At 40.0% G+C, this 18,602-nt stretch overlaps 1 protein-coding gene across 2 annotated transcripts in view; it reads left to right on the top strand.

The window, feature by feature from the left end:
- npr3 (natriuretic peptide receptor 3) overlaps nucleotides 1–18,111 on the top strand; it is a 29,494-nt gene extending 11,383 nt beyond the window's left edge. For both annotated transcript variants that reach the window (XM_080895141.1, XM_080895140.1), the window contains 7 exons: nucleotides 10,308–10,430; nucleotides 12,043–12,218; nucleotides 13,950–14,085; nucleotides 15,969–16,063; nucleotides 16,153–16,285; nucleotides 16,368–16,452; nucleotides 16,851–18,111. In XM_080895141.1, coding sequence (XP_080751267.1) covers nucleotides 10,308–10,430; nucleotides 12,043–12,218; nucleotides 13,950–14,085; nucleotides 15,969–16,063; nucleotides 16,153–16,285; nucleotides 16,368–16,452; nucleotides 16,851–16,962 — 860 coding nt within the window. In that variant the 3' untranslated portion in view covers nucleotides 16,963–18,111. The remainder of the gene's footprint in view (nucleotides 1–10,307; nucleotides 10,431–12,042; nucleotides 12,219–13,949; nucleotides 14,086–15,968; nucleotides 16,064–16,152; nucleotides 16,286–16,367; nucleotides 16,453–16,850) is intronic.
- The last annotated feature ends 491 nt before the right edge of the window (nucleotides 18,112–18,602 follow it).

Raw genomic sequence — 18,602 nt, 5'->3', positions numbered from 1 at the left:
ACTATCTGACAAGTTTAACTGTCTTCAGAACATTGCAGAGGCCTTATTGACAGTATTTGGCTCTACATGTCTGTGTGAGCAGATTGTCTCTCACACGACTCCTCAGGTAGCCTCTGAATGCTGGACACTGGGAGACCTGTGTCTCTGAGTGGGAGAGGAGAGATCACATGGTCTCCCACTCAGAGATAACAAACATGCCATATTGGCCCAGTTTATTTTTCTTATCATTGTTGTGAGGAGACCATAAATAGCATTTGTATTTTCTGTTGTACAGTTCATTTGTTGTTATGGTTAAAAAGTCTTTTTTGTTTCCAAATAGCTGATAACTATTCGCTGACAGCTGCCAACATCTGCGGACAAATATGATTCTATAAAGTGGTTCTATATAGTGTGTAACTGTTAATATAGAGCATTATTAAATGTATTGCTAATGCAACCATATGGCACACTGACCTCTGAGGAGATTTTAGATGCGCTCGTCATCAGAAAGGTTGCCGACCCCTGGTCTACCTGGTTGGCTCATCGTGGCTACATGTGTGTTTGTTTAGATTTTGTTCCTGCTCTCTCTCTCCCTCCCTCTCTTTCCCTCCGCCTGGGTGGAGCTCACCTGTGGGCTCCTGCCTTTGGCTCACGCACCTGGTCGCAATCACACACCTGTGGCTCATCACCCGACAGTGTTCCAGTCCCTTTATAAGATGGCAGCACCGTGCTTCTCGTCGCTGGACCGTTGCCGACTCTCGTCAGTGTAAACCCAGCTCAGCTTACTCTCGTGTTTTCTTAGCGATCTACCCGTAGTGATCCTTCCGTGTCTCTGTGAATAGACTTCCCTGGACCAACCCCTGTGTTACCTGAGCGAAGTTCAGGTAACACAGTGAAGTGAGTGAAGTTTGGAGTGAGCTTTTGTGTTTTCTGTGGAGTGTGAAGAGGAGCGTGAGGCGTGGAGCGTGGACGGAGTGTGGAGTTAGGAGTGTGTGTGGACTTCCAGCGTCTTGTCCCCCGTTCGTGTGCGGATCCCCGGAGCCCGTCTTTCCCCAGTTTGTAAATAGATCACCTGGTGTTGCTGTAAATAAAGACTCTTGTGTTCTCTATTCAGAGCCTGCGCGTGAGTCTGTTCAGTCCCGCTGTGACAGAAACTGGCTTCTTTTTTCCACTAACGTGTTTACAGGTCGTTCCAGTGTTTGTATGACACACTCGACCAAACAACAAATAAATAAAAAATCAAAATGTCTCTTGCAGCGATCATAAAAAGAAATCTCTGACGTAAAGCTACGTTTTTTGTGCGATTCGGCGTGTCTCAAATAAATAAATAAATACATACATACATAATCCAAAAAGTATCTATATTAATACTGAAACAAACAAGAAAAGAAGGTCAAATATTCCCCCTAAACAAAATTCTGTGACAGGCAAACGAGCATGTTTACTTCATCAGGTTTCAGCAGCGTGCACAGGTGGTTAACAATATTAGCAGCGGTGATGAAGACGTGTTCTGAAGGTGTGTTTGTGGCTGGTGTACACAGCCTGTGCCATGTGTGACATCAACGTTTTTCATGTACTTTCCATCAAACAAGTGGATCGTCTTCTCCGTCTACAACCTCCTCGCTGAGGTAACAGTCCATTTCTATCTGCGCCTTCTCCTCCAGTGTGCAATTTGGCAATTAGTTCGTCCATGTTTGGACTTTTTCTATGTTCTAAACGCAACTGATGATTTTCTGTTGGAACATGTTTACGTATCGCCCAAAGTTAGCTTGCACTTCATGCAACATGAAGTGCAAGCTAACTTTTTTAAACATTTTTAAACTGCAACAGTTTAAAAATGATCCATCCATCCAGGAAGCAATACCTGCTCTACAGGTGTTGCTTCCTATAGCCTTACGTTTGCCTTACCCTATACCTGATGAAGCCTCAATAGACTGAAAATTTGTAAACCAATAAATGTGGCAAGCAAACCTGTCTGCAGGAGTTTCATTTATGTGAAACTGGTTAGGAGAGCACATATTACAGTTTTTTTCAATCGCTAACAAGCGCCTACCCATACTTCAGATACTTTTCTAAACTCTTAACACAGGCTCACACCTACAAAACACAATTGGCCAAATGGATAATTTCCTTCTCAAAAATACATTTTGTTAAATATATACTAACTCTTCATTTCAAAACAGAACACATCTTTCTCTGCACACACTAACTGTACAAAAACACTATGAATCTGACTCAAAATGAAATTAGTCTGTCAAAGAATAACACTTGTTTTCACTTCACAAGGTACATGCAGTCAATCAAAGTACACCAGGTTTCAAAATACTGGCTATTATTGACATTACAAAAACTGCATAGACTTTTATGTTTCAGTTTTACAGGTATTTGCATGCGAAACATGCAATCCACCATTTTGACACCAGAAATGTCTTGGTTGGTAACTGTATGTCCACATGTACAGTAATGTTCACATTCAAAAGCATTCCAGTAAAAAGCAAACAAGTTTTTGTTTCTTTACTGTTTACCACAGGAGGTACAGTAGAAACACGGTATGATAGGACAGAGAAAGTTTTACAGTATTGCTTACAGTGAACAAAATATCCATGAAACACACAAGAGCATTCTGAACAAAAAAACAACAGCAAAAAGCCAAGATAAAAAGGGGGGGAGGGGGGCTAAAAAAAGGCAAAAAAGTTGCATCTAATCTCTGCGATCTTCAGGGTTAGGCCACATGTTTTCATCAACATCACATCTGATGTTATCCAAGTCGATGCACCTGGGATAAAACCGCCTGGTATGTCGGATCCACCCTTGGCAATCGTCAACTGTGATGTCCCTGGAGCCAGCATCCATGGCTTCGAGGAGGGACATCTGGTCATGTGGCTGATGGTCATAAACCTTCCACCTCCATGCAGAAAAGAACTCCTCTGGGGTTGAGGAAAGGTGAATAGGGTGGAAGGAAGAGACTTACCAGTCTTGGGTGGACTTCAAACCATGTTGTTATTGCTTGCGAGTGATGGAAAGCCACATTGTCCCAGGTAATTACAAAGGTCCTCATGTTTTCACCCTCCTGACCCTGCTCTGGAACCAGGCGCTGGTGGAGATCATTGAGAAAGGCAAGCAAGCGCTCTGTATTATAGGGTCCAACCTGACATTTGTGAAGGAGTAATCCTGCATTTGCAATTGCTGCACACATGGTAATGTTTGCCCCTCTCTGTCCCGGCACATCAACTGTGGCCCTTTTTCCAATTACATTTCGTCCACGTCGACGCCTTTTGGCCAGATTGAATCCTGCCTCATCGATGTCTATGAATTCATGAGGGGCCTGGTTGGCCTCCAATTCCATAACTCTCTGAAACAAAGTTTATGTAAGTCATGTTATTACTGTATACCATACTGTACTGTAACCTAGTATTGTGTAGGTTACCTACTTGCAAAGTGCAAAGCTTATAGAACTGGACATTGGATTGAATATACACTATACCTGGACATATTGTCGTCGTAGCTCCTTGACCCTCTCACTGTTCCTCTCAAAGGGAACAGTGTAGAGCTGCTTCATCCGCACTCTGTGTTTGGACAATGTCCGCGAAATGGTTGTGAGGCTGATTCTATCGATATTGTCGAATATCTCATGGTCCGCCACAATTCTAGTTTGAATTTCACGCAGTTTTATTGCATTATTTGCAGTAACCATTTCTACAATGGCAAGCTCCTGATCATTACTGAGGAGCTTTCCTCTTCCCCCAGAGGGTGGAAGACGTTGCATTCTTTAGAAAGACAAAAAATTCAACATATGCATTACTGTATGACCATATTGACATGTCAAGTGAGAATAGAAACAATCCATGTAAAATGCAATACTTACCTGTTGGTTTGTTGAAAGATGCGTATAATGGAGGCAACCGTTGACCGCCTCAAATTGGGCTGCACTCTTTCACCAGCCTCTCTTAGTGAAAGACCATGGTTGATTACATGGTCAATGATAGTGGCACGGATTTCATCACTGACTACTGTTCTTGCAGCCCTTGGAATGCCACCACCACGCATTCTTACACCTATACCTTGCCCTCTCCTTGGGCCTGCTCTTCTCTCTGGGCCCCTTGCTCTTACTCTTCCTCGACCAGACATTACAGTGTTTGTCTTTTTTTTGTTTCCAAAAACATCACTCCTCAAGGTCTTGCCTTATAAACCCCACTGAGTCTAAGCCAGAATGGAAGAAGCTGTGGTTGGCCCAATTTACCCAACATAAATCAGCTGTGTGTCAATTATTTAATTGTTTGTTTATTATCAGCTGAGATATGTTTTTGATATTGATATTGTTTTTGTACTGATATCATTGCAGAGGCAGAGGTTTTTATACTGTATCTACGGTTTGGAATATTGTTTTTGCGATTGTGGGATGTTGTGTGTTAACATTCGTAGATACTACAAAAACAGTCCATAATTTTGTTGGGAGGTATAACTTGTCTGTTAAGAAAATGTAAGCATTGTGGAAATGTGTTCACTGACTGCATATTGGGTGAACACGACATGAAATGTGTGAATGGTATGGCCACAACAGACCGATGCTGTGCTAATTGTGTTTAGAGTTTTGCAAATGTGACAACTGTTTGGACAAACGCTTGTTAGCGACTGAAAAAAACTGTAACCAATAACATTAATTATCAGTGTTAAATTATGTGATTAACATATGCTAATATTATCCTAAATGCTAAACGCTGCCTCCTCTCTGGGTGTCTCCTGTTGTTCTTGTTGCTAATAGGAATTACGCCATGGTTAGATATTTTATCACGTGAGACTGAACAGGTGTTTTCTAAAACAAAGCTTGCAAACGTGGTTCTACATTGTTTCTTGTGTTTTTCTAAAAATGTTAACTATGTATTTTTATCCATCTACACAGTAAGGAAATAATGTTTCTTTACTGTTAGAGTAAAAAGGTTTATACACTGTTACAGCTTAACTACAGTCTCAGCTCATCAGTCCAAGCTCATCAGTTCCTCTAGGAATGGTGGTGAGAAGTACAAAAACTGAAACACTACCATGACATTAATACTCCTCCTGGGCACCATCTGCTCCTCTTTACATGTTCAGGTTACCGTAGGCAACTAATAATATGTCATCAGCCATCAGTTTCTCTCCACCAGGTCTGGAAAAAGCAGTGCCTGTGTGTTTGTAATTGCATTATGGATAGAGCTGTGGCTGTGGTATACAACACTAGATTCAGACCCACTTCAGGTAAACGTTGACATATGCAGTTTCCTTCATACTCTTCCAGCTTTCTCAGATGTGTTGCCATTGAAAAATAAGACAGATGAGATTTTCATCAAATGTAAAAGTTTAAAGATTTGATATGTTTCCTCTGTTTGACTGAGAGCCACATGTTGGGTTATTACTTTAGACCGTGTCCCAAATTCCCAGAGCTGATATTGTACAATAAAACCTTAAGTCAAGCTGGGTGTCATGTTTCTATGTTGAATGAAGCGTGAAGCACAGATTTGAAGAGTAATATTATTTTTCTAAAGGCTTCATTTATGCTTTTAAACCATGAATATTAAAGGCAGTGAATCACATGTTTATCAGCTTCAGTTTCAGGCTGTCGTCAGCTTTGCCCGTTATAATCTGACGATCCAGCTTCTCAGATTTGATTGGTTTTTTGAGGTGATGTCATTTGGAATTTGATCCTTTAGTTTGATTTTCCTGATAACTGAAAAAATTTATTGTTTCATACTCAGTTTGAAATGCAAATAAAATTACAATGTAAGATGTAGGGTTAGGGTTAGGGGTTAGTTTTAGCTTAGTTTTAGTATATAAAGGCAAATGGCTTAGCCCTCTCGTGCTCAAATTAAACCTTTTGTTGCTAATGCACAACCAAGTCCTCCAGTGGTACTTCTGAGTAAAAAAAACTCATAAAATATGTATGTGGGGTAATCAGGTTGTTAGTTTTTAACTGTTGTAAATTGGCAACACCTGCCTTGAGAGGGTTAATCAAGAATTGAGCTGCGGTTGTTCGAAGTCCTCGATAGGGACTGGCGGCAGCTCCCGGGCCTGGCAGATCCCCCCGTGTACTAATGAGAGAACACGGGGGGATCAACGCGAACGAACAGCTTGTAGAACTGGGCCGGGGGTGCGGGTCATATATAGAAAATACACGGAAGGGCCGTGTTTGGAGGCGTGATCCGCCCCTGAAATTTTCATAATTTATCTCCAATAATTCAAAACTATGTGCTTCTCCCAACATATGCAAACAAAAAACCCAAACTATTTGTTATAGATGATTTTGTAACATCACATCATAAAGATTCTAACACAAACTGAAAATAAAGCACCTTTCTTGTGATTGGTTCATTTCCACTGTTAGTCCATGTGAGACCTGCACTCTGATCCTGAATCTGTATGAAGGACAGAACTCCTCCAGGGCTCCGGTAGGACTCGAGATCCACTTTGACTCTGCGACCACAAGTGACTTGATAATCAGGCTGCAAGGTTCAGACAGTGATATGTACCCCAGGACTATAATAATAAGGAGAAACAGTTAGTCAGGAAATAAATATTGATTTCTGTATCTTAAGGACTCTGTTTAACTGACCTACATATACATATTTAATTTCCACCCTCCTTTCTTTTCCTTATCCCGTTCACCTGTCTGACAAGCACATCCAACATCACTGCTTGTTGTTTTATGGAAATGGCATTGCAATTTGCCTCTGCCCATTTTCACTATGTTATATTTCGAAAGCTAACAGGCGAAACAGGGCATCTGAAATACAGTGTGGGCACTCAGTAAGTGCTCCATGTGCTGGCCCATTCCTGAGTTCATTTGTAACGAGCATCAGCGCTCCAGCAAAAAGGAAAATCCAGAAGTTTTGAAATATTGCTGGCTGCAAGCGCTGCCCCGTGGAATGGCTTGCAGAGCATATACAGGGCCAGTAGTGTGTAGAGCCCAGTGTAATTAAAGGGTGCTACAGTGCTGGCAGTACTGAGGTGAAGTTTGTCCCACTGACTCAAGGGATATTTCAGGAGGTGTGTTTAAGTGACAGAGTTGTGAGGAATGTTCCAGCGAGACTCTGAATCTTCCTTATTAGACGGGGCGCTGGGGTTACTGTTTTTCAATTGCAAGCCTTGTTTGTGCAGCCATGTGTTTGTTGGTTTATTTATTTTTAATCACTGGGACACCAGAGGGGAAAAAAACCCTTTTATACAACCCAGCAAAATCCTTCGTTACATTTGACTTTTTCCTCCTCGGCTCACTTCACTCATTTTGATCATTAAATATTTAAAGTAAACAGAAAAGGCTCTGCGGTCTACAGAGCAGTGAGGAGTCTCTTTACTAACATGGATTTCTTAAATTCTTCAGATGATTATCTTTAAATTCCTGCAATTAATATGCAAATCAGGGTGCTTTATATGAACTCTATTAATTTGATTAATTTTTTTTCCTAGTTTTCGAGGACTTTGCATTGTTGAATTGAATAATAATAATAAAAATTTTACAATTACAATTTGAAAAGTGGTCAGTTTTTACTTCAAAGGCATTCGAGAAACACCGACTCCCAGCGTGTTGGAGTGTGAAGACCAGTCAAATGTAAAATAATTTAATTTTATATTAAATCAGTATTCCACAAGTGTGAATAAAGTGTGCACACTTGCTCACAAAGTGCTGTTGCTGTTTCACTCATAGTTTAGTGACTTTTTCTGCACTTTAACTTTAACTCCAGAGTTCTTTTTGGAGCTTGAACAAATGCACTGGACAGCGTGGACAGATGAGAAGAAGCTGCATCTGTATTTGTTCATCTATTCGCTGAGATTAAGTTACACATGAAAGTGCATCCAAAGAGAACCAGCATCTCCTGAGCATGTCTCAGTTCAGTTTGTACAGCACCAAATCACAACAGGATCAAGACGTTTTATATTTGAAGTTAAAGATGCTACAATAATGTCTCCACACTGTATGTGTGTAAAGCTTTCTTCTTTTGAGAAAAATACAAATCCAGCACTGATCCTGACTTGCAGTGAATCAAACTGTAAAAAACGTAGCGTGGTCCATTTCTAGCACTGACATATACGACTCCTCCTGGTGGATAATACAATGCATAATACCAATATCAGTTCTGGGTTTATTTTAGTCATTTTATCTTGGCTCTGCATCAAATCTCCAACAATTTTTCCTGTCACATTTGGACAGCCATCAGTAGGAACACCTGCCGTTTGACCCATTTCAGCACCAGTCTACCAAAGCATGTGCTTACCCGTGCCACGGACATCACAGCTTTTCCAAAGAGCAAAAGGGAAAAAGACACAGTTGTGTTGTGTTTAAACTTAAACGTCCTCTAATCAGCTTGTTATGGTTTACTGCTTACACACATGTCTCTTTTTTCTCAGGGCATATTAGTGTGTCAGGCCACCAAGCAGCTGGTACTTCTTATAACAAGTGAAACAATGTAGGACTCATATAAACTCTGCATTGTAATGGTCTGCACAATGCAACTACTTTGGTTGTGAAAGAAGGATCGCTGGCTCCTCCGAGACAAGATGCTGAAGTTGCCTTCAAGAGATAAGTTGCCTCCAGTGCAGCTGTTTTAGTTTTAGACTAAAGTCCTGGTATGAAAGCATGTGAGACTGGACGAATAAGACTTTTACTAGAAAGTGCTTTGGAGAAAAGCACCAGTACCAGTTTCAATTTTATAGAAGTCCACTACTCAACAGAACTTGAAACATCCAATAATAATTATAATAATAATCCAATAATGTTGATCAAATGACAATGAGTGGCAGTGGATACAGTTACATACAGTAAAAGCAAGTGAGGTGTGTCCCTAAGTGCAGGAGTCTTGGAGTGTTGTTCCTGAGAAAGACACAGTGAACAGTGAACCTGCACCTAGCTTTGACTGTGTTTCATCGGTACACAGCTTCTTAATGCTCCGAGTGCTCAGCAAGAGTAGAAAAGCACTATTTAAATGTGTAGTTGATGTGTTGCGTGTTTTCCTGGTTGTTCTACAGTCCAAGCCCCTGGCAGTGATTGAGGTGGTAAACCAACACATTATATTAAGTATATAAAGGTTACGAAATATAGGTTTCATCTATGTAGTGTATTAACTCCATCTTAGAAACAGGAGCTTGTACATCTGGAGACAACTTGGTTGTTTGTGTTGATATGAGTCAGCTGTGCAGTTCAGTATCTGATCAACATACCTCTTGAGCACCTTCCTCTTTAGGATGTGTTCTCAGGCATGCTCAGCTGGTACCATGCTGGCCCCTGTCCACATCTCCATATGAACACCAAATACTGAGAAATGGAAGAATCTGGGCTGCTGTAATGAATCTTTTCCTTACAGTTCATTAGTGTGTACCTAAATGCTTAGTCTGTTGTGCAGCGACATCAAGCAGCCCAGCAGGATCAGTAAGTTCTTAATCTTGAAGATCGAATCACATTTTGAAATGAAATATGAGTCATGATGCACTCTGTACAGACAGCTTGATTAAGTTAAAAGCTTATCTGCTCCATCAGATGTGAGGACGGTGTCTGACTAACATGACTGATTAAACTGAAAATATACAGTTTAAGTAACAGCACTGATTGTGCCAATGTGGCCCAAAAGCAGCACACTGCATGGAGTCCATCAGCTGATTAGCTTTAGCCAGCTGTCTCTGACGGCAGCTGGTCCAGTATCTGCTCCATCTGCAGGCTCTAATCAGAGTGACGTGCATCCAGGATTACACACCACACATCCACTGGTTACATTTTGTGTTGGAAATAGTCCACAGAGCGCTCTGTGTATACGTGCACATCAGGCCTGATGCTTACAGTAATAATTATCAGCAGCTGTGCTGGAGATAGGCTTGTAGTAAATTTCTTACTGTTTTCACTTTGATGGTTCTTTTCATCATTTGAAGCTATGTGAGGTATGTGTGTTAGAATTTGATTAACATGATATGCTCCTCAAAAAAGAATTACATCTGGGACATGTGGGGTTCGATGCTATTGTGGAGCACTAACCTGCACATCGAGAAAGATTGTAACTGGCTACACAGTAAATTACATGCATTAAATATCTGATGTGCTTGGAATGAAAATCTGTCAGGAACTACGATTATTTGATGACTGTGTGAAAAATGTATACAAGTGTGGCAAAACCACACCACCCACCCGACTGTGAATCCGACTGAATTGTTATTATTTTCACTATTATTTGTGGAGCTTGGGTTATCTTTTAACGTAAATTACACTAAAGCTTACCTAAATTAATTTTCCCTTTTCATAACTTATTGTGTCCAAATAAACTGATGAGCCTATTAAATGACTTTTTGTCTCTGTCTGATTTTCTCTGCAGTGGTGATTATGTGCATGGGAGCAGAAAAAATAAGAGAGATCATGCTGGCTGCACACAAACGACAGATGACAACTGGCAAATGCATATTCTTTAATGTTGAACTCTTTAATGCCTCTTCTTATGGTAAGTTAACATCCATTACCTTAAATGTGTCTAACATACATATTTAAGGTAAATAATTATTAGAAAGCACTGGCATTGTCTGTCAAGGTTTGTTAAAGTGTGTACCAGTTAAGTAAGGTGGTTGGTGCCTGCGTGGTGGTAATCGCCAAACCAGGTGGACAAAGGTGAAGGGAGCCATTGGGCCGAAGGAGGAGTCCTATCGGGCTTGGTTAGCCTGTGGGACTTCAGAGGCAGGTACTGACAGGCCAAGAGGAACACAGTTCGGGCAATGACTGAACCAAAAACTCAGGTGTGGGAAGAGTTTGGAGAGGCAATGGAAAAAGACTTGTGGACTGCCTTGAAGAGTTTCTGGCAAACTCAGGCGACTCAGGAGGGGTACAAGTGCTGGTGGAGCACTGCTGACTTCAACTGGACGTTGTAAAGCTGTCTTGGTTGACACACCTCTACGATGGCGATCAGGAGTGGTACCTTTGGACTGGCAGACCAGGGTGGTGGTTCCCATCTTTTAGAAGACGGACTGGAGGGTGTGCTGAAACTATACGTTGATCACACTCTTCAGCCTCTCCGGGAAAGTCTATGTCACGGTGCTGGAAAGGAGATTACGTCTGTTAGTCGAACCTCGGATACAGGAGAAACAATGCAGTTTTCTTTCCCGTCAGAGAATACTGGTCCAGCTCTTTATCCTCTCGTGGATATGTGAGGGAATGAGAATCAGCACCTCCAATCTGAGGCCATGGTCCTCAGACGGAAAATGATGGGGTGCCCACTCAAGTCAAGTCAAGTGGCTTTATTGTCAGTAAAACCATGTGTACACAGTGAAGCGTTCCTCCGAAGCCATGGTGCTACATACAACAGACAATCAACACAGGACTACATAAAGACGGAGCATTGTGCAAAAAGTAACTTGATGTGTAAATGTGTGTGTGATAAAAAGCACAAAAACAACATCATTTAGTCCGAAGTGGTCGTTGCGTTCATGAGGCTCCGGGTCAGGGACGAGTTACCTCTCCCTTAGAGATAGGGTGAGGAGCCGCTGCTACTCCACATCAAAAAGAACTAGTTGAGGTGGTTTGGAAATTTGACAAGGATGCCTCCTGGGTGCCTTCTGTTTGAGGTGGTCCAGGCATGTCTCACAGGAGGAAGCCCTGTGGGGGATCCAAGACAGGCTGGAGAGATTGTATCTCTTGGCTGGCCTGGGAATGCCTTGTTGTTCCCTCGGACGAGCTGGAGGTGGCCAGGAAGAGGGAGGTCTGGGCTTCTCTGCTTAGGCCGCTGACCAAGCGACCCAGCCTTGGATTAGTGGAAGAAAATGGATAGATGGATGGATATTAGTGACATTACCCATTTAATTCATTCAAATTAGAATAATTGCAGACTACTTTAGTTCACTTTAATTCAATTTTATTGATCTAGCACAAGTTCTCTTCTTTGTGAGGCATCAGTAGATGTGAAACGATTAAAGAAAGACTCAGTAGTTCTTAGTTCTACTTCACAGGTTTAATTTGATGGGGTTTGTGTGTAAATGTATGCTCTATGTAACAAGCAAAGCATTACATTTGTAAATTATTTGGTAAATGTAGTTTTTTTTTGTCCCTGGAAACTTAAATTCTAGGCAATGGCTCATGGAAGAGAGGTGATGAATACGACAACGATGCAAGGCAAGCCTACGCTGCTCTGAACACTGTGACTCTTCTGAGAACTGTCAAGCCTGAGTTTGAGAACTTCTCCATAGAAATGAAAATGCCTTTTGAAAAAGTAGGGCTTCATGACTGCAACGACTGTGAAAATGTAAGTATGTCTATCAATATCAGACTAAAATAAAGAAGTGTACGGCATAAGAAAACTGAGCGTAAATGCTGATATGTTTGCCTCATGGTTTAGGTAGTGATTTTGGAGGGTCAAGTGAACAGAACTAAAAAAATATGTGTGATAACTGGAACCTTACAGGACTTTTCCAGGGTTAGAATAATATATGACTAGTGTTAAAAATAGCAGTTTAGCATATTAGCTCACACTAAAACTGCTGTTAAGATTATTCCAATTCAGTTTGATTTATATAGTGTCAAACCACAACAAAAAACCCGTCTAGGTAAAGATCCTACAATAATACAGATAACCCCAACAATTAGACGACCCCCTCAGAGCAAGTACAACGTCAAACTGGTGAGTAAAACCCCAAGCATTATTTCCATATATGTCAGAGGTTTTAGGGAAGTTCAAATTGGGAAAAAGTAAAAAAAAACAACAAATTGTGCCAAAAATGACAACAACAAAAAAAAGCCACATGAAGAATATACAACATGAACAGTACAGACAGGCTGCAGTGGACTCTCACTTCAACCTTTGTATGTTATAACTTTGTTCTTTTCTGCAGCTGATTGTCGGGCCATCAGCAACACTGGAGACTGGAACACAGAGATGAGACAGACTGGACACAAAAGAGGAACTAAAATAAAGCAGCAAAAATCAAGAACTATAAATAACAAACACATGCAGTAAAAATAACATATTTAGGAATTAGAACCTTCATTATCTAATAACTTTCTAAGACATAAGTCCAGAATAAAACTAAAGATACTTGGACAAAGACCAAGGACCATGATATCATGGGAGTCTGTGGGAATTAACTCACTTATGGAGCCTGTCAGAATCCCAGTTTTAGCCCCAGGGGCAGCAAGATTTCATACAATGGTGTGTACCACTTCTTTCAGAGACTAGCAGAAGCAAATGTGTTTTACATCGCAGTGCTATTTAAACTACAGAAAATTCCTAAAATGGGATACTTTGTAGAGGTTCTAAAAGTAGATTAAGACTACATAATAAAACCACCAAGAGAAATAATTGGATGTTTTCAGTGGGAAAAACGTTTCAACACTCATGCAGGTGACTTCTTTAGTCTCAGCTGACTGCAGGTTTCCAACCTTATAAACAGGACATTTGCACAACGAATGAAACTAGTCCACTGTTCATTCAGTGGGCTGGTTTCAGTCACTGGAGAAGTCACTTGGATGAGTGATGGAACGTTTTTCCCACTGAAAACAGATGCAGATGAACAGAATCAACTTTTTGGGATGTACTTACCTGGATGATTGTGCACGCATCAAGAAACTTACACTTAGTCTCTTTGTCTGGCTGTATCTCAGAAGGTAGATTCTGATCAGAGGGTTCGTGGTTCGATCCCTGGCTCCCCCTAGTCTGCATGTCAACTATCCTTGGGCAAGACATTAAGTTTCTCTCCGATGTGTCCATCGGAGTATGAATGTTAGTTTAGTAAGCACTTAAAATCAAAGAAGAAAGTGCTGTGTGAATGTTGTGTGTTGTATTAAGCTTTGAGTACTGTGGGAGAGAAGCTCTATATAAGAATCAGTCCATTTACCATTTGCATATTGAGTAAATTGATAATATATTCTGTCAGTTCTTCAAAAGATAAATGTATGCAAAGCATCGTGACATCTGTCCTAAAAAGCCATCGTGATTATGTGAACAGCACAGTCACTTCATGAATTTGTTTCATGTCAGGTCAACATGTTTGTGGAGGGGTTCCATGATGCCCTGTTACTGTATACCATCGCCTTGCATGAAGCCATGAAAAATGGGTACAGCAAGAAGAATGGAACAGAGATCACCTCACGTATGTGGAACAGAACGTTCGAAGGTAAACACACGAGATGGTGTTATGTGACCATCATTTAGTCTGATGTTATTTTGTATATGATCAAATATAAACTTGCAGACTTCATATTTGCTTAACTCTAAAGCAACATCTGCACATCGACAAAACAAGAGCAATGAAGAATGAACTTTTAAATGCCACTGATGCAAAGGAGTAAAAAAACATCAGGCTGACGTGGAATTAACACTGACATTAATATACCATTGTACAGAAAATACAGTGACTGATGACTCTGCAGGTACTGTGCAAAATGATAATGATCGCTCTGAAATCATTTGCTCTCTAGAAAACTAACAAATCTGAGAAGCAGTTTTTGAACCAACTTTATGTTAGACTACTTTTAATTAACTGCTTTAGCCCACTTACAAAAAAAATCTTGTTCATGACCTGCAGCATGTTAACACTATTGGACGTAAAAATAACTTGAACTCCAATTTTGAAAACACAACCTTCTTTTTTATTTTTTTTGCTCTGACTTGTATTATGAGTCTGTGGTCTGGGAGAGAGTCTGTAACTCTGTCTGCAAAATACAGTAAATAATGACCAATGTTGGGCAATTAATTATATAGTTACTTCTTCAAAAAAGTAACTGAGTTTTGCAAACAGAGTTTTTTGCAGCTTTTACCTAAAAATGCAGCCAAGGCGTTTTTTAAACAAACATTTCAAACTATTTACAGAACAATCAGCTGTTCTGCATCAAATCTGATGCCACACAAATTATTTGTGCCGCTCCAAAAAATAATTTTTGTCCACTATGAGATGAAGGAGAACAACAGCCTGATACCTGCAGGCCTGACAGCAGCAGATGTGTCACTGCTGTAACACCTGTAACACTCAGCAGTCGCCTCATTGTTCTGACACACAGGCTGGGGGAGGGGTTTGGTGTTGTCTTTGCTCACAGGCTTTCGAGCGTTTTCCTTATAAAACGCCGTTTTTACCGTTTCTTCCTGCAGTAAATATAAACAACGACAGTATTCAGGAAGAAAAACAAACATTGCAGATATTTTTATCATAACTCTGGTTTTACGTGGCCGATCAACACAGTTTAAAAACTGGTATAAAGTCCACACTTTGTCCGTCAGTTGTTCGTCTGTCCTGCTCACATCTCCAATGGTTGTCCACGTTGTCATTAACGTGGCTTCACTCCACATCAGCCGCTTTGCTAAAACACCGGTGTCGGCACATAAGGACACTGTCATAGCCTGACAACCACGTTGATTAGAATGTGAATCGCATCATTGGCTGGACTGTGGGATAAGGTGGCATCGTTCTGATCCCATACGGGAGCAGCCAGTCACTGACTAACACTGCAGAACAGAATTGTTAAAGTTTTAATCTTAATTTCAGTTCAGGTTAGATTTTTTTTTGTGTGCAACACAGAGACGTGCCAGCAGAGGGAACATTGGTTGTCAGTCCACATAGTATTTTCCCAAACGTGTTGGGGATCATCAGGATACTTGTTGGTGAGATGAGCCTTTGTGTTGTTTTTGGTTTCTCCTTGGAACTCTCCCATGGATGCCATTTTTGCTCTGCGTCTTGTTGAATAATGAACTCTGACCTTAAGTGAGGCAATGAAGGCCTGCAGTTCCTTAGATGTTGTTCTAGGTTCTTTTGTGACCTCCTGGAGGAGATGTCGATGCACTTTTGGAATAATTTTGGTAGGTTAGTCACTCCTGGGAAGATTATTTAAAATCTTTGTTTAGTACTACAATTTATTTTGTGATCTGAAAGATGTAAACGTGACAAATATGCCAAAAAGGAAAACAAAACAAAAACCTTTTCATGCACTATGAGGTAGTGAGGTATCTTTCCCTCTACATTTCTGGGATTGTAGTCAAATAATGCTGCTTCATAATGGGTTGCAGGAATTGCTGGCCAAGTGTCTATAGATGCCAATGGTGATAGAAATGGAGATTTCTCTTTGATGACCATGATAAATGTTGAAGCAGGAACCTATGAGGTAAGAAGAAGCTCTAAGATCTCTAACAGGCTTCGTATTGGGAATGTGTTGTGCAGCTTAATAACAACAACAATCTGACTCATTTACAGGTGGTGGCCAATTACTTTGGTGTAAATGGGACTTTTCAGCTGTTGCCAGCATTCAACACTGAGCATTTCACTCTGAAAGGAGGGGATAAAGACCACCCTGAGAAAACCGATAAATCAGACACACCCTGTAAATGTATGTTAATGACACGTGTGACATTGATGAACAATATTTTGGTGCAGTGTTTGTTTTCACTAATGAGTGCTCGTCCAAACAGGTGGACTAGGAGTGTCAGCTTTGACTGGAGTCATAGTCGGAGCTGTTCTGGGGGCTGTGATCCTCGTAGCGTTCTACTTTTTCAGGTAAAAAACTATGTAGTCAGCTCTTCTGGACAGTGGCATGTTCTGGTGTAATTTTGCCTTGGATAAAAACTATGTACACTTCAGGAATTATATCTCAAATGAAACCTTACTGACTCAAAACTGGTTTACTTACTGAAATTAAGAAGAAATGAAAACTTCAGAGTTAATCAGCAGTCACATCATCAAACACTCAAGTGAAGGACTTTCATATTAGATTTTCCTGATTTATTTTGCATGTTATAGCGTTTTAACTTTAGCCCCTGCTTTCAGAGGTCTCCATGACTTTGCTGAGTATGATTTAATGGTGAAAGAGAGGAATTAAAGTAAAAATTGTAGAGGAAAAACAAACATATTGAAAGACATCGTTTTCTACTTTATTTTGAATCCTTCTTGTGCAGAAAAAACTACAGAATTACCATTGAGCGTCGCACACACGGCGAAGAATGTGACTCTGGGAAGCATCGTCAGCTACGAGAAGACTCCATTAGGTCAAACTTCTCAGCAGCATAATGAGAGGCTGACACAGTCCATGGAGAATCGCACATGTGACCAAAGACTTTGCAGTGGCTGTCAGTAGACCCACAGTGTTAATCATGAGACACTCGTTTTTGTGTCCTTTGATGTTTTGACTTATAACTCAGGACAGCTGTAACAGTCACAAAGCACCACTCACTTGGATTTTCCCCCACACAAAGGTAAATGATTGTATTGGTGTTTCATGATATCTGGCCACAATGTTCTTTGAGGTTTTTCTAGGCATCTGTTATTATTATTATTATTATTATTATTATTATTATTATTATTATTATTATTATTATTATTATTATTATTATTATTATTATTCACACCATTCTAACTAATAACTGTGAATAATTCAAAACAGACGGCATATTTAACACTATATTGGCATGCACTACTAGCAGAGTTGTTGAGATCTATTTTTACCTTGCAGTTTTAAAAACAGTGTATACATGTAGTAAACCTAAATGTCATCTTAACACTTTAAGGATATAACAGAGCTACAGGGGTATAGACTCGATCTATATCAATAGGTGATAAGCTACTGATCTTGAGCTACAGATACTGTAAGGTTTTCAGTCCATTACAACATTGCTGCAGTCTGGTAGCCTCCATACAAATCATGCTCCATCAGTTTTCTAATCATGCTGATTTCTAATGATTGTTTTCTTTTAAATAATTTTATTTGAAAAATTCCTCATATAATTAATTCACCACCTGAAAAGATACTAAAGATATTTTTACTGATAATGTGTACTTTACGTTGCATTTTTATTACTGGTTCTTTATGAAACTTTAATATAGCAGTAAACAATATTTTCTGTGTAAAGATGTGTATAAAAGCATAATTGCAGAGAATCACTTCACACTTCCTGTCTGTGTCTTGCAATACAAGCGTCTCATACATGACATTTCACGAGTCCTTACCTTTGAAACACTGTTCTGGTTCATAAAGAGACACGTGAAAGTGAAAGTGAGATGACAGAGTACACTCAGCCCCAAAACCCAAAGTAGTAAAAACAATACTTTATTCATATTTACTTACTTTCAGCATCCCTGCTGTTCTCCTCTGTGCTCTCTTTCATTCTGTGTGTCTACATCGCCTTTGAGGCTGTAAATAAATTGCAAAGAGAAGAGAAAGGCGACCTGATATTTTTGACACTTGTCTCACTTTCAATGAACTGATGTCCGTAAACACAAATCTGGACAGGAGCCCAACAGCACATGATCACCAAGGCCAAGTTTTTTGCCAAACAAGAATAAGTTATTAGAAGTAAGTTATTGTTATTAAGGGCGTATTGTTGAGACATTCATTAATTAGTTAGTGGTTTATTTATATTAGTACAGTCGTGGTTTTTAGTAACATAAATAAGCTCTTTTCTACAGGCTGTTTAATAAAGAGATCTATAGATAAGGTTGCTAGCTTACTTGTTGAGGTTGTACGCAGGGGAAAATCATTTCAGCAAGAACTGATTTATTGTTTATCATTTCGTTAAAAAAGCAAACAAAAACAATTTTATTCTTAAGCACTGGGTTATTTTTTTTAATCTGTGTGTAATATTATTATAATGACTCCTGGCATGTGGTTGTTTAGGATGACTGAACATTGAACGCGGTGTGTTTAATTTATT

The sequence above is a fragment of the Rhamphochromis sp. 'chilingali' genome (assembly GCF_963969265.1).
Source record: "Rhamphochromis sp. 'chilingali' genome assembly, chromosome: 10".
Lineage (NCBI taxonomy): Eukaryota > Metazoa > Chordata > Actinopteri > Cichliformes > Cichlidae > Rhamphochromis > Rhamphochromis sp. 'chilingali'.
This window is presented reverse-complemented; position numbering and strand designations above follow the sequence as displayed.